This window comes from Arctopsyche grandis, chromosome 6 (assembly GCF_051622035.1).
Source record: "Arctopsyche grandis isolate Sample6627 chromosome 6, ASM5162203v2, whole genome shotgun sequence".
NCBI classification, from domain to species: domain Eukaryota; kingdom Metazoa; phylum Arthropoda; class Insecta; order Trichoptera; family Hydropsychidae; genus Arctopsyche; species Arctopsyche grandis.
The window spans coordinates 7526516-7547477 of NC_135360.1; the positions used below are offsets into that span (position 1 = coordinate 7526516).

At 32.5% G+C, this 20962-nt stretch overlaps 1 protein-coding gene across 1 annotated transcript in view; it reads left to right on the forward strand.

The window, feature by feature from the left end:
- The first annotated feature begins 13662 nt into the window (after positions 1–13662).
- oys (lysophospholipid acyltransferase 6) overlaps positions 13663–20962 on the forward strand; it is a 42738-nt gene continuing 35438 nt past the window's right edge. Inside the window, exon 1 of the mRNA XM_077432183.1 lies at positions 13663–14035. Within this exon, the coding sequence (XP_077288309.1) occupies positions 13952–14035 (84 nt within the window). The 5' untranslated portion in view covers positions 13663–13951. The remainder of the gene's footprint in view (positions 14036–20962) is intronic.

Sequence of the window (20962 nt, forward strand, 5' to 3'; positions counted from 1 at the left end):
AAAAATAAAAACTAGTAAAAAAACACTTCTAAAAGTCATTGATACACTCTAGTGCGGATTTCAATTTGCTATGCATACTTGCTTTAGAAAATTTATCTTCAATTTTGTATGATTTAATCTATGGTATGAAATATTTTTTTCATATTTTCCTAATATTTAACAAGTTCCTTTGACGCTTAGCTTATTACTTTATTCTCTTTGACTATCGATTAAAATGAAAAGTTTTAATAACTTTATTTTATGTTATATTAATTTTGACGGGTGTGTGCTAGGTTATTAAATGATAACAAATTGACGTATTGTCACAGTAAAACGCTATAAATTATATATGTATATATATATATATATATATATTTTATATATAAAATCATGTTTAAGCACTTGATAGCAGATTTTAAATTTTTAAATAAAGTTTATTTTATATATTCTATTATATCTGAGAAAAACGTTAATAATCATATTTTTATACCGATTAGTAAGGTAACAAAATACGGAAATGTACAATCAGTATGCATTAATGATATATATGTATGTATATTATATTTTAAATGTCTGTGCTTGTATGTACCTACATATGTATTTATGAGGACAATTTTTTTGGAAAAAATTAAGCTCGTAAATAATGCCATTTTGATCTCAATAATAATGTTCGGGTTTTTCATTGTGAACGAACCTGTAATTTTTCTCAAATGACGGGCTGAAAACCAGACTGGTACAAGTGACATTTTTAAAAAAAGCTGGTTTAAGTGCTAAAATAATAGCATTTTATATATGCCATTATTTTAGCACTTAAACCAGATTTTTTTTTTAAATATCACTTGTACCAGTCTGGTTTTCAGCCAGTCAAATATTTTAATTTTTTTATTAAAATATGTTTTGTATTGTTGGAGAAACAAGCTCGCACCTTTTATGGGTTAACATTTTTATGTATTTATAGGTCATGTACAATAAAAGAAAAAATACAGTTTGTAGTAAAAGTAAAGAAATGATTGACTCGGCTAATTGTCTGCGGCATTCTAATACAAATCTAGTATAATATTTATGCGATAGACTATTATGATTTTGCTTCCGCCGAGATTTCAATTAGCCGAGTTTATCACACTTATGTAGTCCCTGTGATACCTTTGTGAAGTAGATTATACAATTGAGCTTTTTAGTCATCGGAGATTTCTAAACTTCGATAGTGAACGATCGTGCTGAGTAAAAAATTGTATTGTAATGTTAAAACTATTGTAGCTCGTACTCGTTTTAGACTCGTTTAAAAAGTTTCAACAATTTCATTGTTGGGGGTTTTTTTTTCTTTATACTTTGTAGGTTTATTTGGTGCTTTTTTTTTCCTATTTTAAACGAATCGATTCTATTTGTTAATGTTTTATTATTATTATTTCGAAAATGTTAACGTTAACTATTATTTTTTTCATGTTTGTATGTATTGCTAATTTACGAATTATAACAACTTCATATTATTAGAAGAATTTAATAGTTTATAGTCAAATGTGATAATACTCATTACGTTGGATAAAATACAGTATATAGTACATATAATCTTCGTCTTTTATTTGTGTGGAATATGCATCGAGAGTCATTGCAAAAAAAATCATATGAATCAGTGAAATTTACATGTTATGATATTGTGAATGATCACGCCACTATTAAACCAATAAAAACCTGGCCTGTTTTAAGATAACAATTTATCAAACTTATGTCATTACTTAGTTTAATTTTAATTTAATTTATTATTTATTCTGTAACGATTAGATCGAATCTATGACACTAATGCCGTTGATAAAAGTTTGACGGCATGTCAATATTGTATCGATTGATTTTTACTTAGATATTTATAAATACGCTATTAAAGTGAAGATAGTGCAGTATTTTCTGATTTTGCGATATCGATTGTTGCTTGGCGAAAATTGGCGATTTCGTTTCAACATTAAAAATAAACATTACCAAACCATTTTATCAGAAACATTATAATTATAATCATTATATACGTTGAAGGCGGGTAGGGATACTACTAAGAATATCAATCAGCACAACTTTTATGTTAATTTCATTACTTTATATTGACCGTAATGTGATTCCTTATTTTTTTGGTGTTAGCAACTAACAGAGATACTTACTGGGCGTCATTCAGATCTAAATCATTCAATGAATCACATTATTTAATTGTTCAAATTAGTTCCATGTCGAGAGAATGCATTATTTATGTATTAAGAGGGCTGTACACCCGAAACCTTAATTTTGTTGTCGTTCCTTTCTTCGATATATATATTGAGTGAATGCGACAGTTGCGCTTCAACCAGATAATACGTATTTTAAATCGACAAAATCGAGGTTTCGTATTCTCCTATTTGCTCCTCCAAAACTGGACCAATTTTTAAAAAAATTTCATCATCGGTATGAGAAAGATATTTTCTGTGCAACTATGCGCGTATTTTTTTTTAAATCGACCGTTAAATAAGCACAGCACGCTGGACTCATTTCGTGGGTGTAAAAAAGAGGCGATTTTATAGATGTTTGGAGGCTCCTAGCTCCTATAAAAAATAACTAATCAAAAAAATAAAACGATAGATGCATCCCAATGGTGGATATCCATAGCATATTAAAAAATAATTTCTCTAGTGCCATAATTGAGGAGGGGAGAAGTCTAATACGTTTGTATGGACATGGCGCTGGTGTCCAGCCCTCCTAAGTGCTGGGTATTTCAGCTATGTTTCAATAAATGGGTCAGTATGTATTTTCATAATGATATGAATCTATAAAAAGCAAAATATATATGAGAAAAATAAGACGACATGTGTTCGTTCCCATGGATACACACATACATGATAATTTAGGTCAAAATATTACAAAGTATTCTTTTTACTTTTACCCTATCTAGTATCGGGTCTGGATTTCAATTGACTTGGTATATATGTATATAAATATCCATTAAATGGAAAACTTTCAACATAACTCGTACAACCAAATATACTACGACAGAACCTTTTCGAAGCAAGCTATAAAAACATCAATATCTGGTGATAAATCAGCACATATTTACTTTTAAGTCAAATGTTTCTTATCGACGTTCAACCCATCGAGTGTGTATGGCACAATATTAGAACCAAAATATCCGAAACCCACTTTTCTTGACCATTTTTTTTCTGTCGGAACAGCATCACATTCGTGAGTTACTATATTTGGATGAGTCATCGAACTCGATGCAACGGTCGCAACCTACTTAAGTAAATGTCGTATTTTAGAATTCGAAATATATAGTCTCTGAACTTGTATGTGATCACATGTATGTAGTTTGTAACGATTCGTTAGAGAGTTCCATGCTTATTTATCTAATGCTCGTTTACAATAAGATCAATCGATTGAACCGGATGTGATCTATTGATCTCTCATTTATGTACAATTTATACCAATGTATGCCAATACCAATAATACAATTTATACCTATGTATGTAAAATATGATTATCGGGCATTTTTTAATCTGTCGTTCTCATTTAGTGTGCATCGCAATGTCAATGGGTGTATTTTATCAATAATTTCTATTGAATACTATTTAAACAGCACAATCGCGATCCACTTGGATTTTAAATTTGAACAATAAAAATCCTGTGACTTTTTTCAACCTACTGTTTCCTTGATAGTGCTCTAGTTTATTACCAACTGATAGCATTATCAGGCCCGCCTCGAGGAGTTCAGCAGCCTGTGTCAAAAATATGTTTGCTGCCTCCCCCCCCCCCCTTTTCTAATTTGTTTTTAAACTATCAAATAACATTTATTCACTTCGAGGAAAAGGATATGATAAAATTAAATACATTATGGGGGATGAACGAATTAGATACGTGCTTTATGTATGATAGCTGAAGGCAGAGTAAGGTAGCTACTCTGAACACAGCCGAGTTGGTCCACACTCGCAGGAAGGTGACCAAGCTCGACCATGTCGTATAGCGAACCGCCACGACATTATTGTTATTTATTACAAAATATTTATGAAATTCGAAAAGCGGTTTATCACACATTTTGGATGAAGACTCTCACTATTTTTTTGAAGACTCTCACTATCATTTTTTCACCATTTACAATAACTCTTTCACTATTTTCAATTACTTCACTATTATTTCCCGATACTATAGAATCACGTGGAGATCCACATGCGATCGAACCGTCCTCATTATTTGTTGTGATAAATTTTAAAAGCGATCCCGAATGTTTTTTATTCCTTAATATTATAAAAACACCGAGTTATAATTTTATTAAATTCTTTAAACGATCTTTCAACAACTGTCGAGGTAAGACCGAACAGAACTGAACAGAACAGTATTGAAATTTCGTAGCTTTTGAGTCGTAAGAGTGAAATTCTTTTCGGAGAAATTTGCGAGTAATAATCTTCATTGACGTTATATATGTATGGCAGGGGTGCTCAGCACGTGTGGTTTCGCCAAAAAAACCTCATCCGAGTGGCGTTCAAATATTACATAATATCAAACAAGCTTCGAAATAATTCTAAGAATTGTACGTCGAAAACAAAATTTATTGCACCGAACACGGTCACTTTTCTTGTTCATGGTCACACCCTTGTTGTATGGGTTTGCATTCGAAAATCGTTTCTCAGTACAAAATACAAAACAATACAAAAGGCGGCCGTGATAAAACCCGGCAAAACATGTAGAAAAAAGTGTTATTTTTTACCAATGTTCGCCTTTTAGATTTTTGTTTCACATCTAGTAATAATGAAAGTGGACCCGAGGATTTTTTCTGGTTCGTGGACGGCTGCCATGAGAAATTCAGCCGATGTGTGATTTGCACAATTCGCACATACATATGGACCACTCTGAGTAATATACATATTTATTAAAAGTCGGTTGGCGAGCATTATTTTAATTGAAATGGCCAACGACTTTCGCAAAACTAATGAGTAGTGTTTCCCCTATTTTATTTTTATTTTATTTTATTTTATTTTAAAAAATCAATACCACAGAGACTTGACAGGTTGCCCCAAAGCGTCAATGTGATTTTAATACAAATAATAAAAATCATAAAAATTACAAAAAAAACATCATAAAAAAAATAATAAAAATCATAAATAAAAAAAAAAACATAAGAAAATAATAAAAATCATAAATAAAAAAAAACATCATAAAAAAATAATAAAAATCAAGTAAAAAATATGTACACAAAATAAAAACAAAGAAATAAGATTGAAAAATTTATATCGTGCTATTTAGGATGTGTTCCACCAACTCAACATAACTGGCATCGAATAGGTCCAAGTATTGTGCCAGTAAGTTAAGGAGTCGAACAGCTCTCGAGAGGGGGGAGTTCATGAGCACGTTTGATTTAGCCCTAATTGGTAAAAATATATCATGTTTTCTTAAAACTCTACGATTTTCCGGGGCCCAGAATTTTAGTTTCTCCAGGATAGTGGGATTGTGAATCTCTCCTCTAAGTAATTTTACGAAATGTTTCCCAAGAAATAAATCTCTTCTCTTTGCCAGGGAGTTGAAACCCAAAGATCCCAAGACAAAGGCACTAGGGAACAGATATGGATAAAATCCAAATGTCTTCAGATATAAAAATCTAAGGAATTTCCTTTGGACTCGTTCCAACATTAGAGAGTAACGAAGTTGATAGGGAGACCATATAATGGAGCCAAACTCGAGCACACTGCGAACTAATGTACAATATAAGAGACGAATGGCAGTGAGCCCTAGTTCAGACGAATTACGGATTACGAATCCAAGGATTTTTGTTGCCCTATCACAGATATTCTCAATGTGAATGTTGAAACTCCAACTATTTTCGAAGACTATTCCCAGATCAGATATAAATAATTCTCTCTGAAGAAGAGAATCATGAAATTTATACGGATATTTAATAGGAGAACGAGAACGAGAGTAAGAAATGACCCGACACTTTAGGATATTGAAGGGAAGTTTATTAACATTAGCCCATTCATAAATAGAATTCAAATCCTCTTGCAAATAAAGAGCGTCAGGTAAATCAATTATTCTCTTATAGATTTTTAAGTCATCCGCATATAATAAAAATTTAGAATGGTGAATAGAAGATTGAATATCGTTGATAAATATTAGGAATAATAAAGGGCCAAGATTTGATCCTTGGGGAATCCCAGAAGTGGCAACATACTCATAAGAATATGTACATATGTATTAGATTAGTCATAAATAGCGGATGTACATAATAGCGGCTATTATATACTCGGTTCAGATTGCATTAATATACTTATTATTTTTAGTCATCGCTTTAGTTTGTTGCAAATACGAAATTTGAATAGTAATGATGATTTTATTTGTAAATTTTGCGAGTTTATGTACATGTACATATGTATGTATGTATGTATGTAGTTGCTTGTCCAAACTACACGAAAATAACGAACACGAACATGGCGAACATAGAACAGGAAATTCCGTGTTTTGTCATTTTCATTTAGCATGGATGGCCCATCATTTGGTAAAATAAAATTATATAACGTGCTCAGAAATATAAAGTTTGTTATAATTGCATACTTTGCGTTTTCATGGGAAGAAGTGTTAAAAAGTTATTTCAAATTATTATAGAAATGCGCAGAGTCAGCTCAAAGGAGCAGCAGACTAGGCAAATGCCTAGGGCGCCATAGATAAGGGGCGCTGCAAGGCACCCCATTTTTCTTTTTTGATTATTATTGAAAATTAAAATTTTATATATCATATTTATTTTGAATAAAAATTTTAAATATATTTTTTTGTTTTAATATAGTTTACTTGGTTCGGTGATTACATTCCAAATGTGAATCGCTACCAGGATAACCGCCGCTACGAAAATCACTCGCGCGGATCTCCTGTCGCATGAAAATTCGTCGCTTAGGAAAATTGGCGTACAGAAAACTGTCCAAATATTGCTTAAAACTGCCCAAATCTCGTAAAAAAAGCATTTACTGAGTGATTTTTGTAACGGTGGTTATCCTGGTAGCGATTCACATTTGTGATGTAAACCGTTTACCATTTTTCTTCAACATAAAATTTCAAGAACTTTTAATTGGTTAAACAAAATATAAGGGGGGGGGGGATGCTGAAAATAGTATGCCTAGGGGCGCCATATACCCTCGGCCGAGCCTGGTAATGTGGCTTTGAAAGTATAGAAAAATTGTTAAATTTCTACTTCCTTTGTTTATTTTTAATGAAGACGATGTAAAAATTGACAAAAATGTAGCCAATTGAAAGCGTTTCGTTGGGTCTCATTTTAAAACCAATTACATTTACAAATTGTGTTTTCCTTGACTTTTGGTCAACAGTTTTTTTTACGAATAGATATAAGAATATACGATTAACGTAATTGGTTAATTTTTGTGTCGACGTTTTATAATTTTTATGAATGTCGCATCCAATTAATTGACGCATCAATTCCCCTCTGAAATTTTTGAGAGAACGTCATGTCGCGTAACTTTTTTCAATATTTTATACTTTTCAACATTTATACAAATGAGCAGACATGCTTAAAAAACCTTTTTATCGTAAATGCATTCTTATCAATTTATCATATTCCGCTTAAACTTTGTACTTGCTGATAATTATGTATATTCCAGTATTATGACTTTTTTTTGGATTCATGTGTGATGACAGAATCCATTTTCATTAGTTTTTTATTGATTTTTAGGATAAATTTTATTTTATAAAATTAATGGTCATATATTCAAGGTTTAATTTTATAATTGATCAATTAATTTTCACCATAAAAACCAGGGTTGTAGAGTTGGAGTCAGTACCATTGAGTCGTGGAGTATTTTTTTTATAACTCAATAATGTGTATGTGTGTACATTGTACAAGTTACAAATATGTAGGGTTTTGTTATTTTACGGCATGAACGAATGTTTTTTAATCGACTCCACAGGACCGATAAAACAAAACGATCTGGTAACAACAAATCGTAGAAAGCGTAGAAGTAAGGGATGTTTTTTTATTTAAAAAAAATCGATTGCGCAATAGATAAACTTATAAAAATAATTAGCGGGGCTGTTGAGTCGTTGAAAAAACACGATTCCGGTTTTAAAATGTCAAATTGAATATTTTCTCCATTTTTATTATTTTTAAATTATACATATAAATGAATACGATGAATTCCCAAATTATTTACACTTTCAAGTCGGGAAAGTTATTAATACCTTTCACGGCGGTTGTTTGAGGGAAGGGTATATTGACATTTTGCGTAATTTGATGGATATCGTCGGGAAAAACATATTTACTTGATTTGTTTCTACAAGTATTTCGTATTAATTAACTTGATGTGGTTCGAAGTAAGATATTCAAGGCATTTGTTTGGAATTTGACTACCCAAAAACCAAGTTGTGGGATTGAGGGTAAAACACTATATTTTCATGAATGAACTTGAACACGTCCAGTCTCTCTTGTCGTCTGGTCCTGTTCAGAACCATACGTTTTGGTTTTCTGTCTGTTCTTCTGGTTAGTTTTTATTGTGATTAAAATTTTCAACACTATATTTCTCTCACAATATTTATCACAAGGTAAGATTTTTGCACTACTCGCATGAACTTAATTTTTTTATTAATATGATTTTTACAAATGCTGATAAAATTAGAGCGGCCGATTTAAGTTTGAAAACAGGCGCCCGAACTCCTAGGCGCAGCCCTGATCATGTTCCTCCATTTAAGTCATATTAATATCAATTTTTATTTGTTATCATAGCTAACATACATTCTTATATGATTTAAATATATTTTTTGCATTTTTTCTTCTTAGTTCGTATTATATTAGCCAGCAGTATGTCTCGGTGGTTGCGTTTATGTTTAGCACCGAGAGGTTACCGGGTACGATTCCGTGTTAATTTTAATACTGCTGGTCAGACTTGGATATTTGTGACTCAAAGTCGATCGTTTCATATCAGAGTTTGTCAATATATCTGATTTCATTGTTGAAACGGTTCCTTCATCAAATTGGCAAAAATCATCCTACCCCCTATCACAAATAGCTAACTATGATCTATGTACAAATTTATGTACAAGTCTACATCATAGATTAATTCATTAATTAATAAATTGTCAATTTCACGTTTTTCAGCCTCTCGAAATACAGCGAGTTATGTAATAAAAATGCTGCAATGTTTGTAATTCATTGTTTAGGAAGGCGCATTGGGGTCTACCTGTTGGGCCTCCTTGGTATATATTTAAGTAAAAAATAAATAATAAAAACATATATTATCTTCTTAACCCTTTGAATGCTGACCGACACCGATCGGCGTTTTGCTAACAAGTCCATGAGCCTGAAATACGCCGATGGGCGTTGTTTTTTGAGCATGTACAAAGTAAACAAGAATACTACCCGCTGAGCCTTTACGGGTAGCGTTGAAAAAAAATGCATTGAACATGGGTCGTGTAATCCGTGTCATTCATTTGTCAATATTTATGAAGACTCGTTTACACCGGAATTTATGAATTTATAACCATAGCAGAACCCTAACTGCAGAGTATTTTAGATTGTGAGCATTACATTTTAACAACAATAAAGAAGATGGACCTAGTTTTGGAGAAATACATTCATTAACACCTTACCGCCTGCTTTGACGCGTGGATTGTTTTCACCCATGTCCGGAAATGTGCGCGACTATTTTCACCAGAATCCGGGCCGATTTCAGTTTCAATAGAAAAAAAAGCCTTTTTTGTGCATTTGATTACTTCTAGAATAATAATCGTATTGTAGTGATATTTTGAAACAGTGTTCATTATATCACTCTGCAAACATCTAAAAATTAAAACCAGGGATTTTAAACTGGAGTACGCGAATTAATGTTAAAAAATAATAAATTACGTAAATGTCATCCGAATAGCCTTTGAATATAAAAATAGCATAAAACTGAATTTTGTAGTAGTGGACAGTAATAGACAGACCATGGTAAATCAAAATTCCAAAAATGTGAAGAATAAAATCATTTTTCACACATTTGAAAATGAGACAATTTGTGATAACTTCGGAATAATAATAGCTTAGGATAATGTTTAAATAGGATATTTGGGTTTAATTTAAATTAACTGTAAAGTATAAGTATATTTTTTTAGTATCCAAAATCAACTAGTGAATTCTTGAGAACGGTATCATCTGTGTTTTAAATTTTTTTAAAGATCCAGTGTTTCTCTAACTTGCATTTTTGTAAAGCGATATTTTGAGTTTAAAAAAGGCAACTATTTTTAGGAGGTCATAAAATTTATTTTCCAAGAATTATTCTCAAACTGTATTTTTTATGTAAATACATTAACAATTTTGATTCGGTGATTCTTTAACTTTTTTATTTAAAAAATACTCTTTAGCCATTAATAATTACGAGACGACATTTTTTTTTTTTTTTGTAAATTGCGAAAGTTCAAGACCAAGATGTCAAAATAATAATGTTAAGCTCGGTGTTTCTTAAAGATTAAGTATTAATCTTGAAAAAGTATGGTTAGTGTTAGACAACACCAGCATCCACCATACCCCAGAAGTGAGTGAGCTGGTTGAACGTACAAACCATATTTTTAATTACTTACATTCATACTCACCAATGATGAATCCCACTGAAGAAGTTGCAATATTTAAAATATGATTAAATATTGACTAGGGTAACCAGCCTTTTTTTATACAAAAAATATTGTTACGTACACTCGGATTAGGCCGAGTAAGTGCAATTGGATTAGGCCGAGTAGCATCCCAGAGACTGTGTGACCGTTATAATTGGTTTCGAGGATTATCTCCCCCGAATGCACTTAGCGGGAGTAGCGGTAACTCGGGGTCGCATTCCGGTAGAGTTCTCAGAACCCACAGCGGTAGCGTGGGACATCTAGTACGTGACCACAACAATAGGCAAGCAAATCGGACGTTGAAGATGCCCTGAGAGACCTATCCGTTATAAGGCGATATCAAGACATTCTGGACGGAGCACTGCCAGTGCGTGTATCTCCTTAATCACCAATAAATGCTGTGAAACGACTTTGGCCTTTTACTTGGATCCTCCACCCACCCCTACGCAACAATATTTTCAAGTTGTAAATAAAATCTAAAAATATTCTCATTGTTTTTATGCTATGGCCTATGAATGATGACAAAATTTAAAAAAAAAATATTTTTTGGACTAAGGTAACCATCCTTTTAATACATTTTTTTTAAGCGAGAAAACATCTACAAATATTCCCATCTTCTTTATGATTAAAATTTAAAATACTATAAATTTTGATTAGGGTAACCAGGCTTTTTTATACAGCAAAATTTTTGTAGTGAGATTAAAAACGAAAAATATTCCCATCGTCCCTATGCAAAATTTAAAATAAAATAATTTTTTTGACTAGGGCAACCAACCTTGTTATACATACAACAACTTTTTTTTAAGTCAAAAAACATCTCAAAATATTCCCATCATCTTTATGATTAAAATTTAATATATTATAAATTTTATTAGGGTAACCAGCCTTTTTTATACAACGAATTTTTTTAATTGACAAAATAATCTAATTTATTTTGAAAATCTATTTTATTTTAAATTTTGTATAAGAACGGTGGGAATATTTTAATTTTTTTTTTGTTGTATAAAAAAGGCTGGTTACTGTAGTCAAAAAATTATTGTATTTTATTTTAAATTTTAGAATAATTGAAAGCATTTAAACGATGGGAATATTTTTGGATTTTTTCTCGCTTAAAGTTAAACTTACATACATTATTAACTGTATCTTGATTTGATCGAATTTTATTTTAAAATTATTAAATATTAAAATTTTTTAAAAAATAATTTTTTAACAACGATTTACAAATTTTAAAATTTAAATTGAGTTTATTTATTTTTTAAATTAAAATAATAATAAACTGTCATTAAAAATTACTTACATATTATATTGATTGTTTTTTCACATTAAAAATTGTTGTATGAAAAGATTGGTAAGCCCTGTCTCAAAAATAATATTTTAAGCGTGCAATATTTATAGCATTAAGACTTTTAAATTTTATTTCCAACTCAAAAAAAATTTTTGTATAAAAAGCCTGGTTACCCTAGTCAAAAAATTATCATATTTTTAATTTTGCAATAATTTATATCACAGAGATGATGGTAATATTTTTAGATGTTTTCTAGCTTTACAAAAAATGTTATATAAAAAGTTTGGTTACCCTACTCCAAAAAACTATTTTATTTTAAATTTTGTCATCATTTATAGTATAAAAACTATAGGAATATTTAAAAATTTTATTTTCAACTTGAAGAAATTTTTTGAATAAAAAAGGCTGGTTACCCTAGTCAAAATATTATTATATTTGAAATTTTGGAATAATTTATATCGCAGAGATGATTGTAATATTTTTAGATGTTTTCTAGCTTTAAAAAAAATGTTATATAAAAAGTTTGGTTACCCTACTCCAAAAAACTATTTTATTTTAAATTTTGTCATCATTTTTGGCATAAAAACTATAGGAATATTTTTAAATTTTATTTTCAAATTGAAGAAATTTTTTGAATAAAAAAAGGCTGGTTACCCTAGTGAAAATATTATTATATTTAAAATTTTGCAATCATTTATAGCCCAAAAATGATTTCAATAATTTTTCTTTTTTTCTGACTTCATCTGATTTTGTTGTATAAAAAAAGTTTGGTCACCCCAGTCCAAAAATTATTTTATTTTAATTTTTACAATTATTTATAGCTAAAAGACGATGCTATATTTTTAGATTTTTTTTCCCACTTCAAAAATTTTTTTCTATAAAAAAAGGATGGTTACCCTGGTACAAAAAATTATTGCATTTTAAATTTTGCAATTAATTTTATCGTTAAGATGATGAGAATATTTTAAAAATTTTTTTCAATTCAAAAATTTTATTATATAAAAAAAGTAAATCAAGATTTTCAGATGACCTTTAACCGATGACGAGATCATCTCAGCGTTAAAATAAATACATATAGATATACATACACACATATAGATATGTATGCATACATATATGTATGGGAATTTGCTTTTGTTTGCGTGTATGTACACAAAGCGCAAGCTAATTTTATTCACGTATATACGCGTGAGCGGACTTTTACTCAAAGTTTTTATTCACGCATATACGCGTGAGCGGACCGTAAAGTGTTAATATACTTCTTTTGTTTCTTTTATATTTTTGCAAGATAAATTAGAGCGTCTAAACACAACATTACAAAAATCGAATCCTCGGCGGTAGTTATCTAGGGTTTGTTTGGATTAGCTACAATTTTTATACCTGCTTTCTATTGGATTTATAAATAATTCTATTTAGAAATGTTGGCGAATAGCACTCAAAGGGCTAACATTTAATCTTTTGTCCCGACTGCAATTTTTTCTTCACTCGGCCCTGCGTGAAACTAATAAAACGTATGCATTTGGCGTAACGGATTTTCCTAATATCAAACCGACTCCAACTACGGCCAAAGATCCACGATTTCACAGCCCTGATATAATTAGTCAAATTGCAAAACGATTTCCTGTTCCTAACGTGTGAGTTGGGTTTAATTTTGAAATCGGAACATGGTCGCGCAAAAGTCAACTAGGACCTGCGGCAGCGAAAAATTCAAAATTCAAATCACAGCAGTCGAGCTCGAGAAAGGAGAGAGCTGGAGTAGGGAAGGGTAGAAATAACGAGCGGGTAGGGTAGGGGGGAGGGGTTGAGCTAACGAGAGCGCACAGACTCCGTTTGTCGTGTGTCGTGTGTCGTGTGTCGTGTCTCGTCGGCAGTCAGTCGGCGGCGCGCTTTCGAAGCCGACGGGCGTCTGTCCGCTGGGCGCTCGTCGTCGCCCTCGCTCTCGCCCTCGCACTCGCACTCGCACTCGCCCTCGCCCTTGCTCTGGCTCTGGCTCTAGCTCTAGCTCTCGCCGTGTCGCCGTGTCGCCTCGCTCGCCCGCCTTCGCTCTTCGCCAATTCGCTGATTCGCCGATTCTCCACCGAACGCATCGGCCATCGCATCGAAATGTCCTACGCCAGCTACGACACGTACGACGGCAGCAAAGCCTTCAAATGGCTCGCCAACGCCACCGGCTTCCCCATAGACCTGGTGAGTCCCGTTCACCTCTACTCTACCCCACTCCACCCTTCTCCTCTCCCAATATCCTTGCCACATCTCCACTCTCCACTCGTCTCATCTCGGGAGATCCCGCCCCACCCCGTCCACCCCCACCCCACCTGTCTTTGTTTTGTACGAACGTCCGCGCCTGGACGGGTCCATTCCCGTGACGTCATTCCTTTCATTCATTCACCTTGCGACCGAATCGACGCACGCTCCACACATCCACTCCACGTTTACATGTGCAATTCAAATTTGAACCGAAAAAGAAAAAACAATTGATGTATTTTTATTATGTACGTGTTTGAATGGCGCGTGCGGCCGAACCCGGAAAGCAACAGTTTGTTCATTCACCCAAATGGATCGTCGCTCGTTTGTTTATTTACACTTGTGTGTGTATAGCGCGAAACGTTCCGGCCATAACTGTATTTATTTTTACCATGTAAGAAGATGTGCGACTCGATTTGTTTACATTTTACGTTGGCTTCCGTGTGTGTGTATTTTTGTTCGTAATTGTTTCGTACGAATTGCTCTAGGTGTTTATACACGTTTGAAACTTCCAAATCATACGCTGTTGATTCTTATGCGATCTACTAAAAAGGAAACTGGCCTAGTTGTGTCGTGGACCATATTAGCGTGTGTTTCGTATCGACATTGAAAATGCATAGTCTTTTTATTTATTCTCTTTGAAAAGTTCATGTTGATATGAAATTCACTTTGTGTATTTTGGCCTACTTTTTTATATTACAGCTCCGATCTGTGTAACTATTTCGGTTATTTTTAGACTCCGATTATACAATTGTCGGAATTTTAATGTTCAAAAACAAAACATATAGGGCGAAAACACACTGAGTGGTATGGGACGTCATGTGTCCTTGGCTTCCCACTGTGACCGTAAACAGTGGATGCTCGTTGAGGACGACCAGACCAATGCATGCAGGTAGATGGGACATGCCACACTCGTCAACTTGTTTGTCGCACACATTTCCATACATTTTTTCGTGTCGCGCAACAAGTCGGCCGACAAAGTTGCACGATGCGGCCCGGCCCAAACCGAATTCGGGTGTACTTGCACCTGCAGAATGCATATCCATATGCAATCGACTAGTTTCTTCTACATTTCTTCAAATATGGGATTCACCGTTATCGATCACTGTCAAGCAAGGATAAAATATCACCGAAAACACTCCAGGGGGTGATTTTTGGGACTGTATACCATGTTTAGAGGTGCTGCTTTTTTTCGCATGTTTAAAGGAGTCTAACAAAAACACATACCGCCTGTGTGTTTTGGCCCATATTCATATGTACATGGATCTATGAACATTCAAGGAAAAAACAGTAATTGACTTGGTCTATGATCGTATACAATTGGGTACCCTAAATGTTACTCTCGTTAATTGTCTTGTAATTTAAGCCGTACAGCAGGAATTTTTATTATTGCATGGTTTTAAGTTGGCAACACTCGTTACTCACACAACACTAAACTCGGTCGCTAAATCCTTAGTGTACCACTTTATATTTTAAGTCTGTGGTATTAATAAATAAAAGCTTTTAAAAGATAAAGCCAACCATTTTACTTTGTCACATTATTGGCCTTTAATTGTCATTTGCACATATACACATATTTATGATTAAAAAAATCTCAATGCAAAACATAAGGTTCAAGAATTCTAAAAATGCATCTTTATTTGCAAACAAAAAAAATGAACATTTATTCAAATCCAATTATTAAATTGTCAATACATTGAACAATGTTTTGATTTTTTTCCCCTTTGTCTATGAAATCAAATTAACGCTATTTTTATATGAAGATTCGACAGTACAAAAATATAGCATATAAAATTCAATCGAATTATTCAAAAAAGTGGTTCAAAATAATAATTAAAAAAAAATGGTCGTTGGTTTTTTATCGAATCTAATTATGTCACATTAATTTTTATGTGTTCAAAAAGATTTTTATCAAAATATCTTTCTACCACTTTTACATAACAATGCTATTTACATACCTCCTTTATTTTAAAATCCGTTTCTACGAATACTTATTTACAAATTATTTTAAGACGTTTTCTTAAATGTGTTTCAACACGACCTGATTTTATTTTTTATAATACAACCATTAATTGTATTAACAATTGAAGTGCATAGTGCAATTAACATACAATATTTACTCGCTTTATCATAGTTTTTGTATTATCAGATTATATGTATGCATGATTGTTTCAAAACTACAATAAATTCAAACAACAAAAATATCTATACGTTATGAAAATCTGCGCAAAAATTAATTTCATACTTAACATATTAAAAATACTTATACACATATGTATTAACTGATTTAAATCCTATGTCTAACGTTGGATTGTACGATCGTTATCCGAATCAAGATAGCTTTTTTATGTCGAAAAATGATATAATAATAATAATATTTTTTGTATTTTATTCATGATAATAATCGGCATTATTATTATGCTTTGGCGTGTATCATGTTTATTTTTGTTATTGTGATCATCGCTTTTCATTCATGGTTTTTCTTGGAAATTTTTTTCCCCACTCACCGGTACAGTACATCCGAATGGAATTTCTGACGCGCAAATTGTGCATTCGACCGTAAGCTATTTTTAATTGCGTGTGTGTGTGTGTAATTTTTATTCCGATTTAGGTTAGACGAAATGTGTGTTTATGTGTGCATACTGACTAAGTCAATCGTGAAAATATGTTCATATTGCGATAAGTGGGTATACTTAACGCTTATCAGGTATATTACTACCGTTGCTTAAAAAATACGCATTTGGCGCGTTTTTGTAATACTCGAAAGCGAGTTATTTATTGCCTGTTTTCCTATTGCGTTTTAATGTGTTTTGAGTAATTGCTGATAATCTGTTTTGTAATAATGTTTAAAAGTATGGATGATGAATGTTTTATATATGAATATGTATATAAACTGATGAATTGATGCTTTTGATTTCTTACTTCAATATTTGGGTCATATATGTAGCTCAATATAAACTTGAACGTAATTTGACTTCGCTTTGATGCGTTTTACGTATTTGTTAAGAATCGGCTTTGTTTTAAAATTTTAACAGTATAGAAGATTAATCTTTTCTACGTATAAGTTGAAATTGTTGCTTGTGTTTCTGGCTTAAATATTTGGATCATATACATACATTGCTCAATATAACTTTTGACGTAATTTAACTTCGCTTTAATATGTTTTACGTATTTGTTAAGAATCGGTTTTGTATTAAATTCTGTATTGTATTAAATTGTATTACTTTCACCTACAAAACCATTTAAATAAAATTTTAAGCCACAGAACATCGAAAGCTGAAGCTGAAAGCTTTCGACAAACATGCATACATACATATGTATGTATGTATGTCCATTTCGTATAAAAATTTCGCACATTCACCGTTTGCGTATAGCTACATTGACATTGGCTAACAACACAATTTTTTATTTAAAATTACATTTCTTATCGTAACGTTTCGTTATGTAAACTCAATTGAGCGTATCACTGTTGTGACTTTAGCGCTAATTATTAAACAATTATAATAATAATATGCTATTATCATCTATAATATTATTAATAATGAAATGGGATCATCTTCAACACGTGACATGAGTACATATATTATATATGTACACAAATGTCATGTTTACCCATGATTCATCAGGCGATGATCGGCTTCGAATCTAAAATGACGGTCAGGTCCATAAAATTTGATTATTTTCGTGCGTGGAAACGATGCGTTTCTCGATCTCGAGATAGATCACAACAAAAAGCGGTAACGGGTGGTTAGTTCACTTCTTTCGAACGACTAGATGTATCGTCTATGCAAAAACTGGTCACGTATTCGTGACACTAAAATGAGTTCTCGTTCAATATTGTAATCACTATAACGGTTCTTACATTTAAATTAATAATATTTTTAATAATGTGGTATGGGATGATGATGCATTTACATCTATTTACAACCGGTGCCAGTGGAAAGGATTCGTTTAAAATCTTGACGGTATGTTAAACGTATTCGCGTTGATTACATTTCATTCATACTTATGTAGTAACCGGTAGTAGCACGTATTCGTGCACTCGATAAAAAGTCGGTCGACAGACTGCGCATGCGCATCGAACGATCAATCTGATAAAATAAACATTTTATATATTACTTCTGTTGTGTCCTTGTGTGGTTTTGGAAAGGAATTGACATTGATGAACCACACAAGAGGATATTGTCGCTAACAACCTTGCGGTCAATTATATTTAGTAGTTTTATGCTCTTTATTCAATGTGTTATTTATCGCTGTTCTTGTCCATTGCCCCCTTATCCAACCCTCTGCGCTTCCCCTTCATTCTATCCCCGCGCGCTCCCCCGGCCACCGGTGTACAAATGAGTCTTCTGCATTCTTATGTACATATATCCGTCCACGTACAGATGAGCTATGCTCTAATTCTGCTACTGGTATTGTTTCGGAAAATTTCAGGTCTACTAAAAACCGGTTATTCGGTGTCATTTAAAATTACCGGTAGTTTTACGCTTTCTATCCTTCTATACTAGATCCTTTTTTTAGCCAATACTTGAACAATGGTTTAATTACGTTTTCTGTCTTTTTCTTCTTTGAAATGAAACAAATGCGGAATCTCCAATAAATTTGCATTCAATATTTTCATGAAAGATCCACGTTTTACGTATATTTTTGTGTTATTGTGTCTCTTTTATGTTATAAAACACATTTTGATAATTATTTGGGACGCATCTTGTGAGGTTTATTTTCATATTTCGATTATCCGTGTGCGTCGGCTTATCCGTGTATTTTTACTTTTTTTTTTTACTGTTTTCGACAACTTTTTATTTTTAATTTGTTTCGTATTTAGAACGAATTATAATTATAAGTGGCTTTTAATATTCAACTATTTTTTATGAAAATATTTTACAATGTTATCGCAAAATTAATCTCAAAGGTCGTTTATTTTATGATAGTAATAAATGTGCCTTCTGTTTAATTGATTAGCGGAATACATTTTGTGTACGTACATATATTGTGAAATTAGGGTGACCATCTGCAATTTTTGCGGTAGCAGAGCTACGCGTATGTATGTATAGTTGGGTTTTGAAAGTCGTTTACTCTCCAAAGGTCGCCAGTCAAACAATAATTAGAAGCATTAAGAATGTTTGCCAAATATAAATATTTTTTTTTAAATATATGTAATAATTTGTATTAAATATATAAATTTGTTACAAAGACGTTTTATGAATCAAATAAATAAGTTGGAATTTAACACTAATCGGAAGTTCAGTTACTAGTTAGCAATTCTAAATATGTATACATTTTTATTATTTTTATTTTTGTACAAATATGGTAACTCAACAGATGTTGACTCAACTCGAAAAACGCAAATCGTTAATTTCCGTCAATATTTAACGAAGTGAATGTACTAGAATCGTGAACGAAATCAATCCTCGGAAATTGCAGATTTAAATCTGCAAAAAATAAGATATTCATGTATAAGCTGTCGAATACCAGTGGTTGGCCACTTGCTCCGATAATTGTATATGAATATGTACTAATAATTAGGTGCACGCATTCGTGCACTCGATAAAAATTGAGTTGTCAGACTGCGCATGGGCATTGTAGGTGTGACCATCATCAGTGTGACAAAATAAGCATTTTAAATTTTAATAAACAAATAGTCGTCGCTGTAAACGCCCCTTTGCATTGTGCAACTTCTTTATCATCCGTTGCACGCAACAATTAGCAACAACAATGTCACATATTGTTGTAGTTCATGGTCATATGACAATGTACACGTCGAGTACATAAATATGTATGTAAACATAAATTTACGCGTGTATGATTCATAGGCGCTTCCGTATGCGCATGCGCTTATTTATAGTAATATAATACATATTTATGGATTTATTTTTCTTGTGTCTCCTGTATGACATGTCTCACAAATGTGTATGTAAATTTTCGTTGTAGCAGGAAGTTTCCATGCAAATAGCGCTATCGTCCGCTGGATTAAGTTTGATTGTGATGCGTTTGTTTATTTCTCTAATTTTGAAGCTCGGGAGGATGTCGTCAAGGTGTTATTTTATTTGGTTTGGTGTTTGGATCGTTCGTTGTTTGTACGTGCTGAAGGTAACAATATAAATGCGGTAAATCAACCGGATTCGTAAAGAAAAAAAATGGTACAGTGTCGGTCATTGGATTTTGATTTTGTAGTCTTCTGGAGACTTTACTTCCTGGCACCCTTTTGAGGGGATATGAATAGAACAAGGAAAGTATTTTTTCGAATTTTGATTCGAATCAACGATGTTCATATTAATATTAGCTAATATAGAGAAATTCGAATAAATTTTATAACCTTTCCGGCAATCATTATCTATTACTACATTTTTTATATTTTTATTTATTACAATTTTACCATAGTTATATTACGTATTTACTCCAGAGAGTCATTAATAGAGGTAGGATAGCCAAGGGGCCACTCATTGTTCCATCGTTGTAAATCCTTTGTAAAAAAGGTTCGGCAAACCTTTAACAATGCATTTACAACATTTGAACAATACGCGGCACCTTCTGGGTCCGGGCTTTAGTCATTACCAGACTTAGGCGGCCAGGATGCTTTGAACCCACAAAAAATGGTTCACTATCAAGTCTGGTCATTTCGAGAGATCGGCGTGGTCGGTTTTTTTTTCGCAAAAAAAAATTGTTCACTATTGTCAAACTTTTTTTGCTCTCTTTCGAACGTTAATGAAGAGGTCTATTCTATATGGTGGCATCCTCGCTGCCTATGTTTGTTAATGTTGCGTAGGGGTGGGTGGAGGATATAAAATGTAAAGCCAAAGTCGCTTCACAGCATTTATTAACTAATTAAGGAGGTCCTCGTGCAACCAGCCCTCGTTCCCATGCCAAGTG